Here is a 21,594-nt window from a genome sequence, read left to right as displayed (position 1 = left end):
CTTTCACAAGTGTCCCCTTGAAAAAACCCTCACTTGGTTAATTTTGTCTTGACAATGGCTTCTTGGAGGACTGCGACTAACATAGAAACTTCATAATGGAGCAACTCTCTGGAAAACGAATAGCTCCATTTTAGCATCTATTTTTACCATAAATGAACATAGGATATTAAAATGTAATAATATACTACATAACATTTTGTTGTAAATGCATACATATACCACACCATATGACCATAAATTATTAGTCTCCTTTGAATTACACATGATTTACATGCAATGTTAGTCTTTGGTCAAGATTCACACCTTAGGATATCAATTAATTCATACCTATATTCTTAGGAGAATTAATTGATTCAGACGCTAAAGTTCACTGTGGAACTTGGATTTTAATCTTATTTTTCAGCATGAGTGATATGAGTTTCAATAATACACTATTCTTGAGTAAAAACATTAACATCTTTAATTCCTTACTAATCTGCAATATTCATTATAAAAAGGGAAACAAGTATCTATATAATGAATGTTATTAGTCTACTGTTTGATTAATACAATCTTCCTCATAGAATGCAGGTCAGTTTCCCAATTGTTTTATAATATATTTAACATATTTCTATTCACACAAAATATTTTCATCAGCAAATCCGGCATTAAGTTTGAAGATGCTATTTCTTCAAAAATATGATTTTATCAACATTATGCATAGTTGTTAGAATTTCTAATCTTTTTAATTTTACATTTTTTTGTAAAATGCCTCAACTCAGACCCTGCTAGACTGAGGAACTCTTGAAATTGAGATTTATTATAATTATTTGATCTTTTTTATTACTGTAGTTGAATTTATGTGATTTATGCTATTAAACTCACTTGGGATTTTCCAGTTAAGCTTCCAGATATTTAAGTAGTACTGTGCACATATATTTCATGTCCATCTAGCATACTAGAAGAACAATTCAATTCATATTTCCTTTATTTGGAGAATAAGAGCATACAACATTGGCGCTTGTCACAATGCTAGAAAGACTATAAATATTTGTAAACTTTAGTATTAACCTTCTCAAAGCCAATATCTGATCATTCACCCACAGATTTAATCAAGCATTCTCAAGATTCTAACATTATGTACAGGGAATGTAAGAAAAGATATATCAAGGTACAAAATTGAAAAGGTCAAAAAAGAAAATATTTCATTTACTATCTTGGACAAAATATTCCAGATTAATGTGAAATATCAAACTAGGAATGAAAATCAGACTACAGGAAGTCCTCCAACCTCACATTTATATTTAAAAAGAAAATCTCTTTTAAAATTTATTGCCCCTCTTTCCGTTTAGTCTTTGTTGGCAAGTATTTAAAAAGCGCACGTTTTGATGCTAAAATGGCAAGAGTATGTTTCTATTTCCATGCTATTATCACAGGTGACTGGTGGATAGAAATAAGAATTATAAGGCATTGAGACAGACACTGGGTTATACTATAAGCCAGCAGGAGTGGCTGGCCACTGCCTTCAACAACGCAGACAGGATCCAGGCCACACCCTGAAGCATACTCACTAACCAGCAGAATGGCAATTGCTTTCTCCTCCATATTCTTCTGACCTAATCCTAGTGCTATCATTAGATGATGGTTTATACGTTTGGCAGCTGATTGAAATACAGTGTGTTATTTATACCTTTATTATTCGGTATTTTTGAAGTGTGAGAGTGAGACCATGTTTCATTATGCTGGACTGACATAGGGCAGACACCAGCATGGCGTTACTATTCAAGGAGGATGCTTGCTCATCTTACAAAATGCCCCAGCTCACAATTACACACACCCCTGAGAAAGTACAGTTTCTGCCCTGATTATCATTCACTTCACAACTGAAATAAGGCAAGCAGTTCCTTTTGACATGATGAATTTGTGTGTGTGTGTGTGTGTGTGTGTGTGTGTGTGTGTGTGTGTGTGTGTGTGAGCATATCTGGAATATGACTCTTCTGGTCCATGTTTATACATCATGATTAGGCAAAAGGCCATTCCTTTTACTTACCTGTAATCCTGCCCAGTACAAGGGATCTGACTGCACTGAGTTCTGTACCTGACGCCAGGTGGACTTGCCTCCTCATGCTCTCATCAATCTACAAAATTGTTACATGAGATGCAAATGTCCACACGGATGTTGTCATTGAGAAGAGAACAGGAAGCAAAGGAAGACAAAAGAAAATGATAAAATAGGCAATTGTTAATATGGTCCCAAAGATTAGAAAAACAAAGTTTAAAGTCAGTCATTTATAGAGGTGAATATTATTTTCTAAACTACTTCTATGCTACCCTCAGATACCAGTGCACCCTACCTTCTATCCCCTTATATCACTTTATTTTTCTCCACTGTATAAGAAATTCAAATGGAGAAAACCAACAAAAAGATACAAGTTATCTTCATCTTGATATTTTTACTTAGCTGGGTATTTTTACTTGAGTCATTCAGCTAAGAAATTTTCCTGTAGGGCTGAAACATATGTGCTTTTCTTCAAAAGCTGGTAAAGTGAATAATTCAACTTTCTCTGCTATAATTCACATCATTTTAAAATTCATTCTGAAATTGTGATCATTAATTTCTGTGCAAAAAATATGGCTGCATGTACAACCATCTGAAGTAAACTGGTTTCACGAGAGTAGCAACAGTTCTGCCAATAGTAGATTATGCTAAACTAAAAAGCATTTCCCACCTGAGTAAAGTAAAACAAATAGGAAAGTTTGGCAATTTTAAGTATCAAATATGATTAATCTCTTAAACCGAATCCTATTGCTAAAAAACCTGAACACATATGATGGTCTATGATCTGTGTAAGGGTAGCACTGGAAGAATGATTTTATTTAATCTATCCATTATCCAATTTCTGCTGCAGGTCCATCACACTGGGGAGCTTAATTGTAACCACTGCTTCTGTTGTATTTTCTCTATTACCTCCACAAAGACCACTGCTTCTTCTCTGTTAATCTTTACATGGTGAAGTTGCCCATCGGCCATGTTTTTGAAATCAAAGTTAACAACATCAGGTTCTTGATATCTATTTAGCTTGTACCTGATCTGCAAACTTCCTAAAGTAGAGGGGAAAAGTTATAGTTTAGTTAAAATTATATTTTTTAAAACACCTTTAAAAAAAACTCAGAGTCCTTTTTTGTTACTTACTAACTCCTCGGGAAGAATTTACAACAGTTCATTTGACTGTACACTTTCATCATAATTCCTAGAAGTCAGCTTCCATGTGAAATTGCACTATTTCCCCAAAATTAAGAGCAAATATGCTGCAAATAAGCAGGCTCTTTCTTGCAAATATTTAATTTGTCAAATATGTAATTAAGCACATGTAAATCTTTGTACTAGCCTCTGACTTAAAATAATAAGGTTTAATATATTATGAAATGCCAAACTACTGTGGAATATTGCAGTAACTTTCTGTATCTGTAATTCATCTTTCAAAAAATATGCCTACTATTCCTGAAATGCAGCTGATGAATGGAATTATTATTATCAAATACAGTTTTACTAAAGATAAGGAATATTTTTCAAGTGGTGATGGTTATAGAGTTTGGAATGAAATTAGGGTGAGATGAATAGTTTTAAGCCAAACTTACTATTAGAGTTACTACTACTCATTTAATTGCCTGCAAAGATGTCAGTAAATCTACTTCACAGGATATCTTTCAGTTTAACAAATATATGTAGATAAACTTCAAGCTCAAAATATATATTGTGAGGAGGAATATACTTATTGAACAATATTTTTTCTAATTTGGTGTTTAGTGCCCTTGGGCCATATTTGATTTAGTTGAAATGATATATCTGCATGTTTGTATGTTCCTTTGTTTTCCTCACCCAGTCAATTTATTCATAAAATTTTTTATCTCTAACCCAGATAAAGGGACGAGAACAACAGTAAGTGGGTGTCTGTAGCACACACATCCTAAACCACACACCATTATCCTGCACTGATGTACCCATGACTACTTTATTGCCGAAAATCAGAACCAAGAGATTATTTTATGGACATTTTCTTATACATAATGCTAATTAGTTAACATTCTCTCAAAACTTCTCTACTTTGATTTGAAGGAAATATTTGTTATGTACAAACGGGCATTTTATTTCAAAATGAACCAGAAAACTGGTACTGACAATCACATGAAACAGTAAAGATTTTCTAGCAATAATAAATTATAATAAATATTTTATCTACAGAAATTAAAAATTCACACAGAATATGTTAAATTACCAAAACTATAAGGCTATAAAGGCATTTTAAGTATTTTAAATAATCCTTTTAGATTACATTTGCCTGACAGCACTGAAAAACAACACTGAATACACCAAGCAGGCACACTTTTTTTCCTGTTTGTGTCTGAGAAGCAAGAACACGAGAAGTATCCACATTATTGCGGATCTAATGCTCTGATGCTATTTTCTCTCATCTGAACAGCACTCACCATTTTTGGCGATGATAACGGAAAGGTACTCCTTATAAAAGGAACTCAGATAGAGCAGCAGGCTTGGCGTCCGTGTTGTGCGGAAGCTAAACTTGATCGTTTCCCTGCTCAGCCTGGTGTCACCATGAAACGAAGCCGCGCGGGAGCTGGAATTCTTACTTAAGGAGTAATTTTCTTGAAAATTGTAAGTCACAGATGAGCCAGATCCAAAATAGGCAGAAATCTCTGAAATGATAAGCACATTTTATGTTAAAAAATTGAAGAACAAGGATTGTTCAGTGGTCTCAGTTATGATACTTTTTAAATTTAAAAAATAACTATCCAAATTTTAAAAAATCATTTTACTTACATAAGTGATTTTAATACTTAGGATTTATTCATTTAGGATTAGTATTTATTAATTTAGGATTAATATCCTAAATTCACACACACACACACACACCCCAAATATATTTATATAAAAATGAAGAGGATGGTGGAAGGGGCAACTAGTTTGGGATTCCAGAACTCTTCCCTTCTTCACTGGTTGCTGAATGTGAGCTGTAGGTGATGCGCATGGATAATGTGGCAACATCCCCACTCAGTGCTTCAGGGGTTTTGTCTGTTTGTTTTATTTTTACTATGCACAATATTCATTTTAAATCCTATATACTATGTGGATGCAGAATAACATTCCCGATTACACTTTGCAAGATGACCTGGAAATCATTTAGATTCAGAAAATGAAGACATGCTCTTGTAAAGACATGGTCTTAGTTCTAACTTTAAACAGGAGAATTATAGAAAGGCAGAAGCAGTGGTTGATTACCCAAGGTTGATTTTAAATGATAAGTTACTCCTGATAGAAAATAGATGATTTGAAGAGTTAATTTTGGTCAACTTTCCTTTAAATAATCCCAAATGTTTTTATTGCAAAGTAGGATTGCTTCAGTTTGAGGCCAATTTTCGTTAGTCTCCTTCAGGTAAAGGTTCAGTAGTCCAGAAACACTTAAGTAAAGCAACTGAATTAAACTGGATGACAATTTTCTATGAGGAACTATGAAGGTGTAGCAAATGTTTGTCTATTCACAGAAGTCTGTTCAGAACACTAAGTGCTACTCTCAGCTTTTCCCTTCTTCCATGACGTGGATCAGTGAACAAGACCAGCTAAAAAATGGTCCACTGCTTCACTTCACCAACAGAAAGTTGGCATTTCACAGAACAAGGTGCCTGAGTATCTCTATTTTGTTACACATCGATGCTCAATGGAAAAGTTATTTCTAGTCCTGTTTGCCAAATAATATTTGTTTGCTCAAACAACAAGGCTTCCCAAATGTCTTTGCATGGCTGGCCATCTTCAAAAATAACAACAAAGCTTGTAATGATTTTAAAAATGAGAACTGCCCCCATGGGACTGGCGGTTGACACCTGTATTATTTAAGAGCATTAACAGTAGGTAGAAAAGAGCAAATGGAGCGGCTGACATTTTATACCACTAGAGGCGACTATTAGAAGGTTTATCATTAAAAGACAGTTTTTAAAGAACTGAGGCAAACATTTAAGTAATGTAATGTCATGGGCATAAAATAGGCAATTTGCCCTCCCCCCCAAAATGTTCAGGAATGGAAATATTTTTGTTTTAAATAGCTACAGAGGAAAGAACTGCTGGAGCTTTTATTCACGTGGGGTCGGTCTTGCTGGGGGGACCCGTGTCACACTCACCGTCCGAGCAGAAGGGCCCGGCGTACGCGGAGGAGGTGCAGTCACAGGAGAACCCGCTGGGCTTCTCCCTGCATGCGCCCCCATGGTGGCACAGCCTCCCGTAGCTGCTGCAGTGCCCCGCGCACCCCGGCTCCACTCCCGGGGTCACCCTGGCTCTGTCCTCCAGGTCCAGGGCCTCTCCGTTCAACTGCAGAGACCGAATGCAGCCCAGGAAGCCCCTCTGCCGGGTGGCCGTTCCACCTACAAGACAAATGCTGCACATGCGAATAGGTTCTGAGCTGTTTTGTTCAGGATTTTAAGACCAAGCAAGACTGAGGCCTCACAGAGGCCAAAATCATGGCCTTAAACAGAGAATGGCCGGAGTCAGAAGGGTCTATATGCTTTTGGAAGCACGATTTGTGACAAAATACTATTAAAAGAATTCATAAAGATAAAATTCATTGATTCATTTTTTCCCCCAAAGGTTGAATTTGTTACAGATTTGTTTTCTAAAAGAGTTTTATAAAACTTTAAATTGGAGACTTAAAATCAGTCTATTTTATTTTAAAGAACTAATTAAAGGCTCTATTTCACTTTCATTCAAAATAACAATGATATGTATTGACATTCTTATGTAGAAACTAATTTTTTCTTGCAATTTTTAATAAGTGTATATTTGTGGGTGGAGGAGGGCATGGCAACCCACTCCAGTATTCTTGTCTGGAGAGTCCCATGGACAGAGGAGCCTGGTGGGCTCCCCTGAGGTCACATGGAGTCACAAAGACTTGGACAGGACTGAAGCTTCTTAGCACGCACGCAGGCACCACACACGTGCTTGTCCTTCATATTGAAACCTAATCCTGATGCCGGGACAGCTTTCATTAGTGAGAATTATGAAGGAATCCTTGAGTTCTTCTAACTTGACAGTGCATTAATGTGATCTTTTGATCATTATCCTTTCATCAAAACACGCAGGATCAGATTGAGCGCCAGAGTATCTGCTTTTGTTGGGTGTTTTTCCCAGTGAATTTCTTCCTAGTGTTGGACCAGTGTTTGTTGCCTTAAGATTGGAAAGATTCTCAACAATATTGGGGAAGTGGATTAATGGAGACACACAGTGGTGTAACATTTATTGAATGACAGGTAACAACATGCACTTACCAAGCCGCCCTTGAAGTGGTTTTAAGAGTTTGGGAAGAATCAGACCCTGCCATCCTAAGGCAGCAGAGGAGGAAATGGCAATCCACTCCAGTATTCTTGCCTGGAGAATTCCATGGACAGAGGAGCCTGGGAGCTATAGCACATGGGATCGCAAAGAGTTGAACATGACTGAGTGGCTAACACACACACGTCATAAGGCAGAGGTTCTCAAATGTCAGGAATAGAGTATCTCATGGAAAGACTTCTTAAAAATACAGGCGTAGGCTCCCAAGAAATACTGATTGTGGTGGGCCAGACATAAGGCTGTGAATCAGACTGAGACAGTCACCTGACTCTAATATATAAAGCACTGACTCAATGGGAATGAAACCTCTGAGTGTACTTGGACATACAACGTGCCTAGGAGTATCAATAAATTAAAGCTCAGAACCTGAAATAGGGAAATAGTGTCCTAATCTAAATAATCTGGGAGATTTACCCAGAAACACTTAGATGTTCTTGGAACCTCTGAAAAGGAGCTTCATCTTTTGAACAGACGATGCCATCTCACCGCCAGGACTGTATACCCGCTCCATACCTGTTCTCTCTTCCTAAAATGTGTTCACTCCCTCCTCCCTCACTTCATCTAGCGAGCTCCTAATCTAGCCCCATTTATGTAAGGTCTCCTTATTCTCAGAGATTAAAGAGGTGGGTTTTTGTTTAATTTTAGAACCAGAAATTTTCCAGAAAGACCCTACAAAAATATGCCTTTGTCATCATCCAGCAAGCTTTACATTTGAACAATTTACTTTGTATATTACCAGTGTCTCTCCATCAAAATATACATTCAGTTAGGGCTATTTCAGTCACACTGAAACCCCAGCACACAGAACAGCACCTGACATGTAATTTGTTGTTGTTCAGTCAACTCTTTGCGACCTCGTGGACTGCAGCACGACAGCTCCCTTGTCCTTCACTAGCTCACACGTAATAGCGTTGCAGTAACTATTTATAACTACAGCTAAATGAGCATTAGTCATAACTAAGTATTAATACTCAATTAATTTACTGTTAATAATCAACACACTCATTCATGAAACTGATTATAGTAGCAGCTGGGAGCACGGTGCTTCAAAAGTTGGAGAGAGGTACATTTCCTCACAGGGATGTTTGGGTCCCTGGGACTGAGAACATCGATAAAACTCAATGAATATTTCTGAGTAAATTAATTCTATGTTTTTGGACAATGACATACCACGAAGACAAAACTAAAAGAAGCCTGGACTCATGCTGTAACACAATTCAGATTCATAGATGTAATGCTCCCAAATAAACATCTTAATTTATCTACTTAAAAAATAATTGCAATATATAGGGGAACTATATGTAACTCTATTATGTTTAAAAAAAAAACTAGTGAGAATGGCAAAAAAAAAAAATACAGCCTATTTTTGCCATTCTCACCAGTTTTTTTTAAACATAACAAAGTTACATATAGTTCCCCTATATATTGCAATTATTTTTTAAGTAGATAAAGTAAGATATTTGGAGTTTCAACACAAAACTCTCAAAAATTCATAGAATAAATATACCGAAAAGTAGAAGGACATAGTAGAGCTGAAAAGCACTATGAACCAATTCAACATAATTAAGATTTATACTATTTTCACACAACAGGAGGATACAAATTCTATTCAAGTTCTCATAGACTATAAACCAGGAGAAACCGGAACATATCCAGGGACATAAAACAAGGTGCAAAATTTTCATGGTCTAAAGGTATTGAGTCAAATATCTGTATTAAATGTCTATATTCAAATGGCTTCAGCTGACATAATTTGCAGCTCTTCAATGAAGAATATGAAAGCCGTAAGGGGGTGGGTGTCATATGCTCTATTTACAAGTTCAGAATTCGTGTGGTGTGGAGCCAGTCACCGTACAATTCCAGGTTCCTGGGCAAGGCAGGAAGGAGCTGATGTTTTCCCAGAGTTCCAGGGTCGCTGTCACCCTGCTGCGCTCCTCCTACGGTTGCTCAGTCTTCTGCCTGGCGCCTCTCCTTCCACATCCAGGAGGCTGCTATTGTGACTCAGTAAGAATGTCTAGGGTTCAGTCAAGTCTGTGACAGAGATTCTTGGGGCATCCTTGCTGGCGTTCTCTTTCCTGGGTAAGGATGGCAGCCTGCAGCCTTGGTTTTAGCTCTGGCCCAGGCACTCTTTGGAGGAGGGCCAGATGCTATGAAGTCTGCATTAGAGGTGTGTATTCCTGGTGTATTTCACTGACTTCATGTTACAGTATTTTAAATCACGCCGTAGAGTTTATAGTACACAGCACCACTAAATCACAGTCTGTTATGCATTTGTCACTCTGAAATATCCACAGGCTCTCTGATTTAGGGGTTTATCTCAGTCTGCCCGTGACATAATAATAACTAAATAACCTGGAGTCCAACAACTTAAAAGACATCCATTTTCATCAGCTCCAACTCATTCATTCTTGTTTGTTTTCTGTTGTTTTTGTTGCAGATGAGAAACTAGAGGCACAGACGAGTTCAGGGACTAGCCCGTGGGCATAGCTGAGAAATTTCAGAATAAACACGTTTAGTCAGAGGCAGAGTTAAGACAAAAACCTACAGTTGGGGACACCTCCTTCCTCTCCACACCAAAACCCGGTCAAAAAAGAAGAGTTTCATTTTCTTCTCAGATCACTGGATTTCAATGGCATTTTAGTCCTGCAAGATAATTTAGCAGCTCTTTTCTGGACACTGTCTGACACTGGAGGTACAGAGTTACATCAGTGGGTCTTGGTCTCACAGATTTCATGGTCTAGTAATGAGTTTAGGAAGGGAAACATGGGCTTAGCATGATGTTAGAGGTAGAAATAGACACCAAGTGGAGAGGAAGGTCGGAAGACGGGGATATTCACAGGTAGAAATACATGTACATACGTGTGAAATGCATGCTTAAACAGCATCTGCAATAGTGAGAGGAGAATCAACACAGTTTGTAAATAAGATTTCTTGATTCTGTACTTTTAAAGAGTTTCGTGTGCGTATGCTCACACTGTTGGACTCTTTGCGATCCCATGGACGGTAGCCCACCAGGCTCCTCTGTCAACGGGATTTCCCAGGCATGGAGTGGGTTGCCATTTCCTTCTCTAGAGGATCTTCCCGACCCAGGGATCAAACCTGCGTCTCCTGTATTGGCAGGCGATTCTTTACCACTAAGCCACCTGGGAAGTCCTTTTAAAGAGCTAATGTTGGCCTAATCAAATAGCTTTAAATTACATTTTTAAATTACCAAGAAAATGTGATGTCCAATTAAATAAACATTTGCAGCACATGGATATTGAAGATTTTTACTTTACCATTAGGCTTCAAGTTGCTAACCTTTCATTTTAAGATGTAGCTGTTCAGGAAAACATGGCTCGTGTAAATAGGGCTGGGCTTGAAAGCTTAATTAGACATTCCAATGACTTCTCCAGGTTAGAGGACGTCCAATTAAAATGAGTTGCAGTTTGATTAATTGATTCTGGATGTTTCTGCTGAGTTATTATGTTTGGAACCATCTTCCAATTAATTTTCCATCAATTTACCTGCCATACTGTATCAGATATAATGGATTCTGGAACTTCATATACACTGGGTATTTTGTGAAACAAACACCCAACCTCTCTATGTGGATGAACACAACTGAATCTGTTCACTTACACAACGGGATTGGGATATTGTACCTAAAGAAGTGTGCTAGGTGCTGAGCGGAGGTTGAGCCCAATCCTTTTATCACGTTCCGCGCTCTCAGGAAGTTAGACTAGGTGACAGATGCTATTGTCGCAGAGGGCAAGCTGGCTCTTTCCTCTGCCAACTTCCCACTACTCCTGTGGCAGGAAGACCTTTAATTTTTCAATGGCAAATTATTTATGTGCTGTGCTCAAATATAATTGAAGATTAACCAGGAACTGTGCAATTCTTCGAGGGGCCTTAGAAGAACAAAGAAAGCAAGATCCCCCAAAATCCAAAGTTGCAGAGGCTTGTTGAGCAGAGGACAGGGGCTCTCTCGGAGCAGGGCACTCTGTCTCCCTGGCCATGGGCCTTCAGTGGGGACAGGGGAATGACTGGGCACGCAGGCGGGGCTGGGACCAGGTCAGGGGACTGTGCTCTGCACATCACACAGCCGATCATCCCGGCCATCCCCGAGGTCCGGGGGAAGAAGCGGCCTTGCAGGAACAATAGCATCAGTTCGTGTAAGTGCTGAGGCTGGAAGCCCAGCTATAGTTTTGCCGTGGAACATTCCTCACTGAACAAAGCCCTGCAAGGCTAGGAAGAGCAGGACTGTCCTCCCTCAAGTTCAAAGAGATGTGATGGTTGAAAGAGGCGGGTGGTGTAAGAAAGCATGTCACAGGCAGACAAGTCAGTCACTTGTCCCTGAACCAGAGCCAGTAATGAGCACAGGTCCTGGTGGCAGCAGCAAGAGGGAAAAAGGGGTCTGCTCAGAGTTAGGGCCACAGTGCTGAGTGGTTTGACCATACTAAGGCCTGTTTTTCAAAGAAATGAAACTTGGTGCTATGCATCATATTCTCTGATCTCAAGAGATCCCATCTGAATTCTGATTTTAGTCAACAGTCACTCAAGATTTGCCGCTGGACAAGGAAAAGTCCACTGGGAGCTTCTCTGGCTAATCATGAAACTGACGCCTCAAAGAGAGAAGAAAATATTTGAAATAAATGATATGATTACATTACAGAGCAACACGACTTTTATTGCACTGAACTTTGATAATGAGGGAACATATTTATGACTACAAAGGAAAATTAGCCTGTAATAAAAATTATTCAAGCATCAAGTTGATTGGCATTCTCTTCCTGTAACTATGTTTTAGCCTATCAAAAACAAACAGAAAGCAAAGAGAAAGAAATCCAGAATATATTATAATTAAGAACTTCTGCTCATCAAAAGACATCAGCAGCGTGAAAATGCAAACCATAGAGAGAAAGGAAAATATCTATAATAAATGAATCTGTAAAGGACTCACCAACTGTATATATAAAGAACTCCTAAAATTTTTTTAAAAGAAGACAATCCTGTAGAAAATGGGCAACAGATCTGAACAGCCACTTCAAAAAGGATGATATCCAAATGGTCAACAGAGATTTGGCAGTGTCTACTAATGCTTGACATATGCTTATTCCTATGACCCAGTAATTCCACCCCTAGGTACACAACCAACAGGCATACAAGCATATGTTCACCAAAAGACCAGCACAGGGTTGTATTTATAATATGCAACTTTGAAAGTATTCAAACATCCATCCACAGTAAATAAATAATCTTTGTTCTGGTACTGCCCTGATACTTACCCGTGGCTCGACTGGTAAAGAATCTGCCTGCAATGCAGGAGACCCGGGTTCAATCCCTGGGTTGGGAAGATCCCCTGGGGAAGGGAAAGGCTACCCACTCCAGTATTCTGACCTGAAGAATTCCATGGATTGTAACTTCCATGGGGTCACAAAGAGTCAGACTCAACTGAGCCACTTTCACTTTCACTTTTCTGGTAGTCAGTGTCCAGAAAGCTCCCTAGGCAATATGAACGTGTGACTAGGTTAAAAACTAGCCTTCAGAGCTTCAATATGTTAGAGTTCAGCATTAACCTTTGTGTATGGTATTTAGAAACTGTTTGCTCAAGATAATAAATATTTATAGATTTGATGCAATTCAAATGCAATGCAAATGACTTCAGAGTCTACATCAGGAGTCCTTACTTCTCCTTCGGGTCCTAGACCCAAAGTATTGAAATGAAGTTTGCCCCATTTAGAAACCTGCCAGTGAAAGAATTCAGGCTGCAAACAAAAATTGCAGAGCTGGTTGAATGAAAATCAATTCAAGGCTAATTTAAGATGCTTCTAAGAAAAATGCTGAGTTTACAAACCAAAATAGAAAATGACCACTGTCACATTTCAGCTTTAAAAAAAATGATTGATTCTTTTCTCTGCATCATTTCCGTGGCTGGAGAATGGCTGTGGGTGTATAATCACAGCGACTCTCAACATTGAGTCCCCCATGTCTACAAGGTCAAGGGCATATGTTTAATACACCAATCAGCACTGAGTTGCTAAACTTATTTTTTAAGATAGGGAATAGCACCTCTGAATAGGACTATTTAACTAAGATATGTCATGAATCACACACAAACAAAAAAGGACAAAGTGAAAGAATGTGAAAAGGTTGGTAAAGACCCAGTGCCATAATTTAGAACAAGATTGGAGAAAGATGGGCTACAGATAGGAGGGGAATCATCATTTTTACACTAAAAAGCAATGTGATGGCTGAGATTTTCTGGGGGGAGGGAAGATGTTCTACTGTTTCTCATCTGACCATCACATCAAGGTTAACTTTTTCATACAAAGATTTCTGTTCATAATTTCATTACTCCTTCACTTTGCATGCCATCCTACAGTTTAGATTAGTTGAAGATATTTATGCTAATATCAGGAGCTACATGAATTGTTCAAGTTCTTGTTTTTTATAATTCTGTGGTGTAGTTGAATCTCTGAAACTATGTACCACTTTCTTATGCCTATTTCAACTGCCATGTATAATTGTTGCTCAGCTGAATCACATTTTCAGTCATGTTTTCTATTTAGTTTTACTGATTTTGCTCAGAAATAAAAAGATTTTGCTCATTAGTCTTGCCTCAGAGTCTCACTCTGAGATGTGAACACACTTTATTATTGGTCCTTAGAGGACAGAGTGAAGCAAGCGATGGAGAAAATACACTGGTTTCCTTCATGTTATCTTATTGCAATGCTCACTTCTGAGAGGCTGCCAAAACCTCTCATCTCAAAAAAAGGGTAACGTAAATCAGCGTAGACCTGGCTATGGGAGCACAGGCAGCTGGAGGAGATAATTTAAATCAAGATTAACATATATTCAAATATCTGCAATGTTTTACTTACAGGGAAGTGTGTTAAAGAGAGTATCTCAAACAGGCAAATTTCTACATTGTTGAAAGTTCTACTGTTTCATGTTTGTAGTACTACAAAATCACTTTATTTGGTATTTGAAATAGCCCACAACGGGTTTACTGTTTTGTGCTTTGCTGCTGCCAAGTCGCTTCAGTCGTGTCTGACTCTGTGTTTGCCATAGACGGCAGCCCACCAGGCTCCGCCATCCCTGGGATTCTCCAGGCAAGAACACTGCAGTGGGTTGCCATTTCCTTCTCCAATGCATGAAAGGGAAAGTGAAAGTGAAGTCGCTCAGTCGTGTCCAACTCTTCGTGACCCCATGAACTGCAGCCTACTAGGCTCCTCTGTCCATGGGATTCTCCAGGCAAGAATACTGGAGTGGGGTGCCATTGCCTTCTCCAGTTTCATGCTCTGTTTGGTTATAAATAACGTGAATTTTTTTTATAAAAACTACTGAATGCTGGAGTAATAACATAATCTAACTTTGACCAACTGATACACTAACCTCGGTATTTCAGCTTTGCCCTATATTTATAAAAATTGTGCTTTCATATAATTTAAAATATCATCATCACCATCATCAGTGTCTCAATTTAAACATTTTTATTAGGAGAAAAAGTGATGCTGAAAACTACAGGCTTACTCTTTTCGATTACACTTACTTATCTCATTTATTTGTCCTGATCCCCAAATACAAATGATAGTCATTATGCACCCTTGAAAATACTGATTAGTCATAATTATTTTTAATATGGATGGGTGAGCTACAAATTAAACTCTTGAACCTGTAAGTAAGGGAAGTGAAATTGCCCTTTAAGATTTTAGCCAGAAAATCAATTATATTGGATTAAAGCAGAGATTCCCAGTCACCCACGGAGTCAAGGCTCTGAGAGTTGAGTTAAACAATGTGAAGGCATTACTAAGTGGGGAAACAATTTCTAAGAGAAGATCCCTCTACATCTGTCATGTGCTGGCAAAGAACACTTGAACAAAGCAGCCCAACTTCCCAGTGACAGTGATGGGCGGGTGGAACCTCATTTGGGAGGCGGGCTATTTTCCCCAGACTATGAAGAATACCCAGGGGTCTCTTCCAGGCTGGTGAGACTGTGGTTTGGACTGCATAGTGGGGCCAGGGAACAGCTTTAATCTTGCTACAAGTTAGGATAAAGGAAGAAAACAAGAAAAGCTAACTCCAAGTGATACTAAAAACTGAGACATGATGTGAGGTATGCAGAGAACTTGCTGAAGGATATTAGCAGGAGTCAATGGTAAACACGAGCAGCGATAACCAACCCATTAGTAAGCGGGGTACACCTCCGTTTAAGATTTGCCCCAACTCTCTCTATCACCATCTCCCCTCTGGCCCATGCCGCCACCATCTCTCTCAGGGACTAAAGCCGTGGCCTGCTTCTACCTTTTCCCTAGTAAGAGAGAAGGTGGAAAACAGAAATTAGACCATTCCACTCATCTGAGCCTTTAGAATAAAATCCAAAGTCCTGACCATGGCCTTACAATATACAACTCGACCTCATTTCACACCATCCTCTTCTCCCACACAAATTCCATCCTCAGACATCATGACTTACTCCTTAATTCCTGAAGTTCATCCCCACTGCCTGGAATTCTCTTCCTTTGGATGTTCACAGGGATCCCGCTCCTGCTTCCACTGGCCTCTGTTCCAATGTAAGGTCCTCAGAGAGGACTTCAGTGAATACCCCACTTGAAATAGAAGTCTGCAAACCAAACTGCCTGATGTCTTATCCTACTTTTACTTTATGTATTTATCGTTATCTGAAATTTTACATATATGTGTATATCCATGCTTGTGTGTGTATATATATACATTGTTTTATATATATATATATATGTGTGTGTATATATATATATATATATATATATATATATATATATATATATATATGGAATGCAAGGTCAAGTGGGTCTTAGGAAGCATCACTACGAACAAAGCTAGTGGAGGTGATAGAATTCCAGTTGAGTTATTTCAAATCCTAAATGATGATGCTGTGAAAGTGCTGCACTCAATATGCCAGCAAATTTGGAAAACTCAGTAGTGGCACAGGACTGGAAAATGTCAGTTTTCATTCCAATCCCTAAGAAAGGCAATGCCAAAGAATGCTCAAACTACCACACAATTGCACTCATCTCACACACTAGCAAAGTAGTGCTCAAAATTCTCCAAGCCAGTCTTCAACAGTACATGAGCTGTGAACTTTCAGATGTTCAAGCTGGATAAAGAAAGGCAGGGGAACCAGAGGTCAAATTCCCAATATCTGCTGGATTATCAAAGGAGCAAAAGAGTTCCAGAAAAACATCTGCTTTCTTGACTATGCCAAAGCCTTTGACTGTGTGGATCACAACAAACTGTGGAAAATTCTTAAAGAGATGGGAATGCCAGACCATCTGACCTGCCTCCTGAGAAATCTATATGCAAGTCAGGAAGCAACAGTTATAAATGAACATGTAACAACAGACTGGTTCCAAATAGGAAAAGGAGTACATCAAGGCTGTATATTGTCACCTTGCTTATTTAACTTCTATGCAGAGTACATCATGAGAAATGTTGGACTGGATGAAGCACAGGATGAAATCAAGATTGCCAGGAGAAATGTCAATAACCTCAGATATGCAGATGACACCACCCTTATGGCAGAAAGCGAAGAAGAACTAAAGAGCCTATTGATGAAAGTGAAAGAAGAGAGTGAAAAAGTTGGCTTAAAGCTCAACATTCAGAAAACTAAGATCATGGAATCTGGTCCCATCACTTTGAGAGAGTAACAGGCAGGAAGGCCAGGGGTCTCCAAATGGAGGTATGAGACTGTAAGTGCCAGACATTTTTATCTCTCTTAACCGGCAGAAAAGAACAAACCAGCGATCTGTTTTTCCTTCTCTATACAAAATTAAAAGGAGGTTTCTCCTAACATTCTGTGTGGCCATGACACCTGGTCTCACCTAAAGCTAACTACTCCCAAACCTTGAGTTAACCAATACATTTCTTTTTCGTATGGAAATGTTGTCTTAAGCTATGTTAATGAACCCCAGACTCCATCTTCAAGTTGGTTCCGCCAAAGGGCCTAACTTCCTTATTCAGGTATTGTTCCCCTAATCTATGTAAACGAAACTATTTGTTGGTACAAGATGCAAGTCAATAGTTTTATGGCCTGGGATGAATTATCTGGTGCCATTCTAGATTTTATGACATTCCTTTCTTTTCATTAACAGACTGTGAGTGACTATATACCATACAGCTAAAGACTAGGAGGGGGGTACTCTTTTGCCCCCTTCTGATGCCTATGTCAGAAGCTTTCTCTATCTCCTTTATACTTTAATAAAACCTTATTACACAAAAGCTCTGAGCTATCCAGCCTCGTCTCTGGCCCCGGATTGAATTCGTCTCCTCCGGAGGCCAAGAATCCCGCGTCTTATCGTTCAGCAACAACCTTTCAACTTCATGGCAAACATATGGGGAATCAGTGGAAACTGTGATAGACTTTATTTCTTTGGGCTCCAAAATCACTGCAGATGGTGACTGCAGCCATGAAATTAAAAGACACTCCTTGGAAGGAAAGCTATAACCAACCTAGACAGCATATTAAAAAGCAGAGACATTACTTTTCCAACAAAGGTCCGTCTAGTCAAAGCAAAGGTTTTTCCAGTAGTCTTGTGTGGATGTGAGAGTTGGACTATAAAGAAAATTGAGTGCCAAAGAAGTGATGATTTTGAACTGTGGTGTTGAAGAAGACTCTTGAGAGTCCCTTGGACTGCAAGGAGATCCAACCAGTCCATCCTAAAGGAAATCAGTCCTGAATATTCACTGGAAGGACTGATGCTGAAGCTGAAACTACAATATTTTGGCCACCTGATGTGAAGTACTGACTCACTGGAAAAAAACCCTGATGCTGGGAAAGATTGGGGGCAGGCGGAGAAAGGGACGACAGAGGATAAGATGGTTGGATGGCATCACTGACTCAATGGACATGAGTTTGAGTAAGCTCCAGGAGTCGGTGATGGACAGGGAGGCCTGGCGTGCTGCGATTCATGGGGTCACAAAGAGTCGGACATGACTGAGCAACTGAACTGAACTGAACTGAACTGATATTTATATATGTATTTTTTTGTTTTGTCTCTTTGCCTTTATTTTGTTTTTTATTCTTTTTTTGGCTGCCTCTTGCCTTTTCCCCAGAAATATACTCTCAGGAAGGCAGAGAACTACCTTTTGTCTTAATAAGTGCTACATCAAACTAGCTGTGATAATCACTAGTTTTTTTGTACTAGTTTCACCTACTTTATGCTAATTCAGTATAACTGTTTAATTATAATTTAAATTCCATTGAATCTTCTCAAAGGGGAAAGGTATTTTCATCTAGAAATAAAAAAATGCTGATTTAATAGTAATGTTGAAAATTGACAAATTATGATGTTATCTTATATGTATTATTCTATTAACTTGGTTGGGGTCCTTTCCTAAGAGTAGTTCAGTCTTACAGTAGAGGTAAAGATAAAAATAGACCTCTATAAGGCCTCTTGACAATCAATGATGTGTCTCTACCTAACGCTGCAAGACTTTCTTTCAACATGAGTCCATTTTTTAATATAATCACATTAACCACTTCTATTTACTCAGTTAGCTGTGAGTAGGAAGGAGGGGACTATAAAAAGAGATTTTTTTCAATAGACGTAACTTTTTCCAAAGACCGATCAAGTTACGTCTATTGAGAAAAATCTCTTTTTATAGTCCCCTCCTTTCTACTCACAGCTAACTGAGTAAATTAAAGATTTCAATTTCTAAAACTTTCTAATAACACAATCATGCTTGAATCTAACATATGGGAATGTAAAAATCCTCACCAATATTCCCCATAAAGATAAAATCTCTTAGATCCTTATTAAAATTATAACACATGACTGAGGTCAAAAGACTCAAGTCTGTCCTAATATATCATTCTGTATCATAATAGTATTTCTATCCATTACAACTACCTAAAAACAAATTAAGGCCAAGGTTCCTATCAGACACAATACACAGTGACTCCATTTCTAGGAAGCTAAAATTCATACCAAGAATGAAAGGTCATGCCCAGGCAAACCGCAGCAGATTTCACTGAAAAATTCAAGGACTGTTTCAGCTTTCTCAATTTCTAAGAACAGGAAGGCTATTTCCTAGATCCTGACAGATTTTAAATTGCCATACCTTTTGCTGTGACCATCTCTTATTGTTTGTAACTCAAGAAATATCTGTGTCAATTTCCTGACTGAGCTCCTAGCATGTTATTAAAAGAAAAGTTATGTATTTCCTCTCATGTTTTCTTTATTGTTTCCATACCCTTCAATCAGCTTCATCCCTCCCAGTGAGAGAGCTTAAAACAAGGCCATTAAACAAGAGAAGATGTAATGGGGATCTGACGAGAATTTTGCTCTAAAACATAACTCTTACAAAGGCTTGAAACAGTTTCTGATAATTTACAATTCATCCAGAGTGACAGTGCTGCTGTGTCCTCACTTACACTAAAATATGTGAAAAGTGATCAAGTAAAAGATAATTCCTTGAACTTCATGGTCAATAAGTCCTGTAATTAGCAAAGATGCAAAACAAACACACTCAGAAGGATTCTCCTATCAAGTCTATACCTACCAAATGAATGTAACTAGAAAATAAAGGAATGACGTTTGGATATAAATGTAAAGTAGGTGATCAGAAGACATCAGAAAAATGGGAAAATAATGGACACCAGTAGAACTGGTATAACTGGTCAAACCATGAATGCTAGAACACTTTGCTCATGCTGGTTTTTTTTTTTTTTTTTTTTTTCTTTTTCCTGCCATTGGCTTGTTTTTGGCAGGGATCACTGGTTGGCATCAGTTGGATTTACAAGGAGGGTTATTCGACTTCCTGGGGAACAAAGGTAAACAAGTCCAATATCATACTAAAGACACTAACATTAAAAAAAAAAATTGGAACAAGTCACATAGTCTGGAAAATTAAGAATATTTATGTTAAATGTATATGGTGGCCTATGTCAATTACATCTCAACAAAACTGGAAATGAAAAGAATGCGGGTTTAGGAATTAGTCAAACACAAAAGTGAATTTCATTACTAGGTGGGTTTCTGAAGGCAAGAGATTTCAGTCTCCTGCACCTCAGTTATCTTGTCGGTAAAACTGGGATAATATCCATTGCACAAGTTGGTTATGAGGAAGTAGTAAAAACACCCAGTGCAGCCTGGAATGTAGGTTCTCAATAAATGGTGGTTTGGGGGTGATGTTATTATCTTATCAATTCAGGTCAGTCCCTCAGTCGTGTCCGGCTCCTTGCGACCCCAGGGATTGCATCATTGTCTACAGTTGGCGCTAGTTTCTCTTGGCCCATCTCTGCACTGACATCATACAATTAAAGACAAACTGTCCACAGCAGGGCTTACCCACGAAGAGCTGACTGTTGAGCTGCAGGAGGACATGCCCATCCGCCGGGGCCGGCTGCGTCCGTGGTGAGAGCTGATCCACTTGAACCGAGGCCTCCTTCATGTTCCTCTCGACCCTGACGTGGTGCCACTTGTTGTCGTTGAAGTGAGTAGGCGACTGCACCGAGACTTCAAACGGCCCATTCCCCACATCAAACGAGAAGGTCACAACCGCAGGAGCTGGGAGCATCAGACATGAAAATTGTGCACGTTAGTCCCTGTGGTGGGGCTGCACAGTCTGTAGTACCCTCGGGAAGAGCCCCATTGCATCAACAGTCACTAAACGTGAAGGTAAAAGTTTGCACTTGCATTCGATAGAAGAAACCAGGGATGTTGGTGCAGAATAGACACGGAATGAGACAGTAAAATGCACTTGAGTTTTTGGGGCAAAATGGATTCTAACAAATTCATCACCGGAGTTAACTGTTCATATTGACAAAAACTAAAGCTATTTGTTTGTTTAGTCTCTCAGCCGTGTCTGACTCTTTTGCGACCCCATGAACTAGAGCCCACCTGGTTCCTTAGTCCATGGGATTTTCCAGGCAAGAATACTGGATTTGCCATTTATTCCTTTAGGGGATCTTCCCAACCTAGGGATCAAACCCATGTCTCTGCATCAAAGCTTCAGGATTTATTTGATTTCAAAAGCATGCAATATATTTTTGATATTAAAATATTAATGGCAGTCTAAGAGGACAGAGGTTTGTGACATTGTACAGGAGACAGGGATCAAGACCATCTCCATGGAAAAGAAATGCAAAAGCAAAATGGCTGTCTGAGGAGGCCTTACAAATAGCTGTGAAATGAAGAGACGCAAAAAGCAAAGGAGGATAGGAAAGATATTCCCATTTGAATGTAGAGTTCCAAAGGATA

The 21,594-nt window shown here is 38.8% G+C and overlaps 1 protein-coding gene across 2 annotated transcripts in view; it reads right to left on the bottom strand.

Annotated features, from left to right (window-relative positions):
* CNTNAP4 (contactin associated protein family member 4) overlaps positions 1-21,594 on the bottom strand; it is a 272,200-nt gene that overhangs the window by 22,086 nt on the left and 228,520 nt on the right. For both annotated transcript variants that reach the window (XM_065925058.1, XM_065925059.1), the window contains exons 17-21: positions 20,683-20,901; positions 6,169-6,408; positions 4,468-4,692; positions 2,948-3,081; positions 2,030-2,117 (exon numbers count right to left, since the gene is read on the bottom strand). In XM_065925058.1, coding sequence (XP_065781130.1) covers positions 2,030-2,117; positions 2,948-3,081; positions 4,468-4,692; positions 6,169-6,408; positions 20,683-20,901 — 906 coding nt within the window. The remainder of the gene's footprint in view (positions 1-2,029; positions 2,118-2,947; positions 3,082-4,467; positions 4,693-6,168; positions 6,409-20,682; positions 20,902-21,594) is intronic.

This window comes from Muntiacus reevesi, chromosome 2 (genome assembly GCF_963930625.1).
Source record: "Muntiacus reevesi chromosome 2, mMunRee1.1, whole genome shotgun sequence".
In the NCBI taxonomy this organism is placed as follows: Eukaryota; Metazoa; Chordata; class Mammalia; order Artiodactyla; family Cervidae; genus Muntiacus; species Muntiacus reevesi.
Note: the sequence above shows the minus strand (reverse complement) of the source record. Positions and strands in the feature narration are given on the sequence as shown.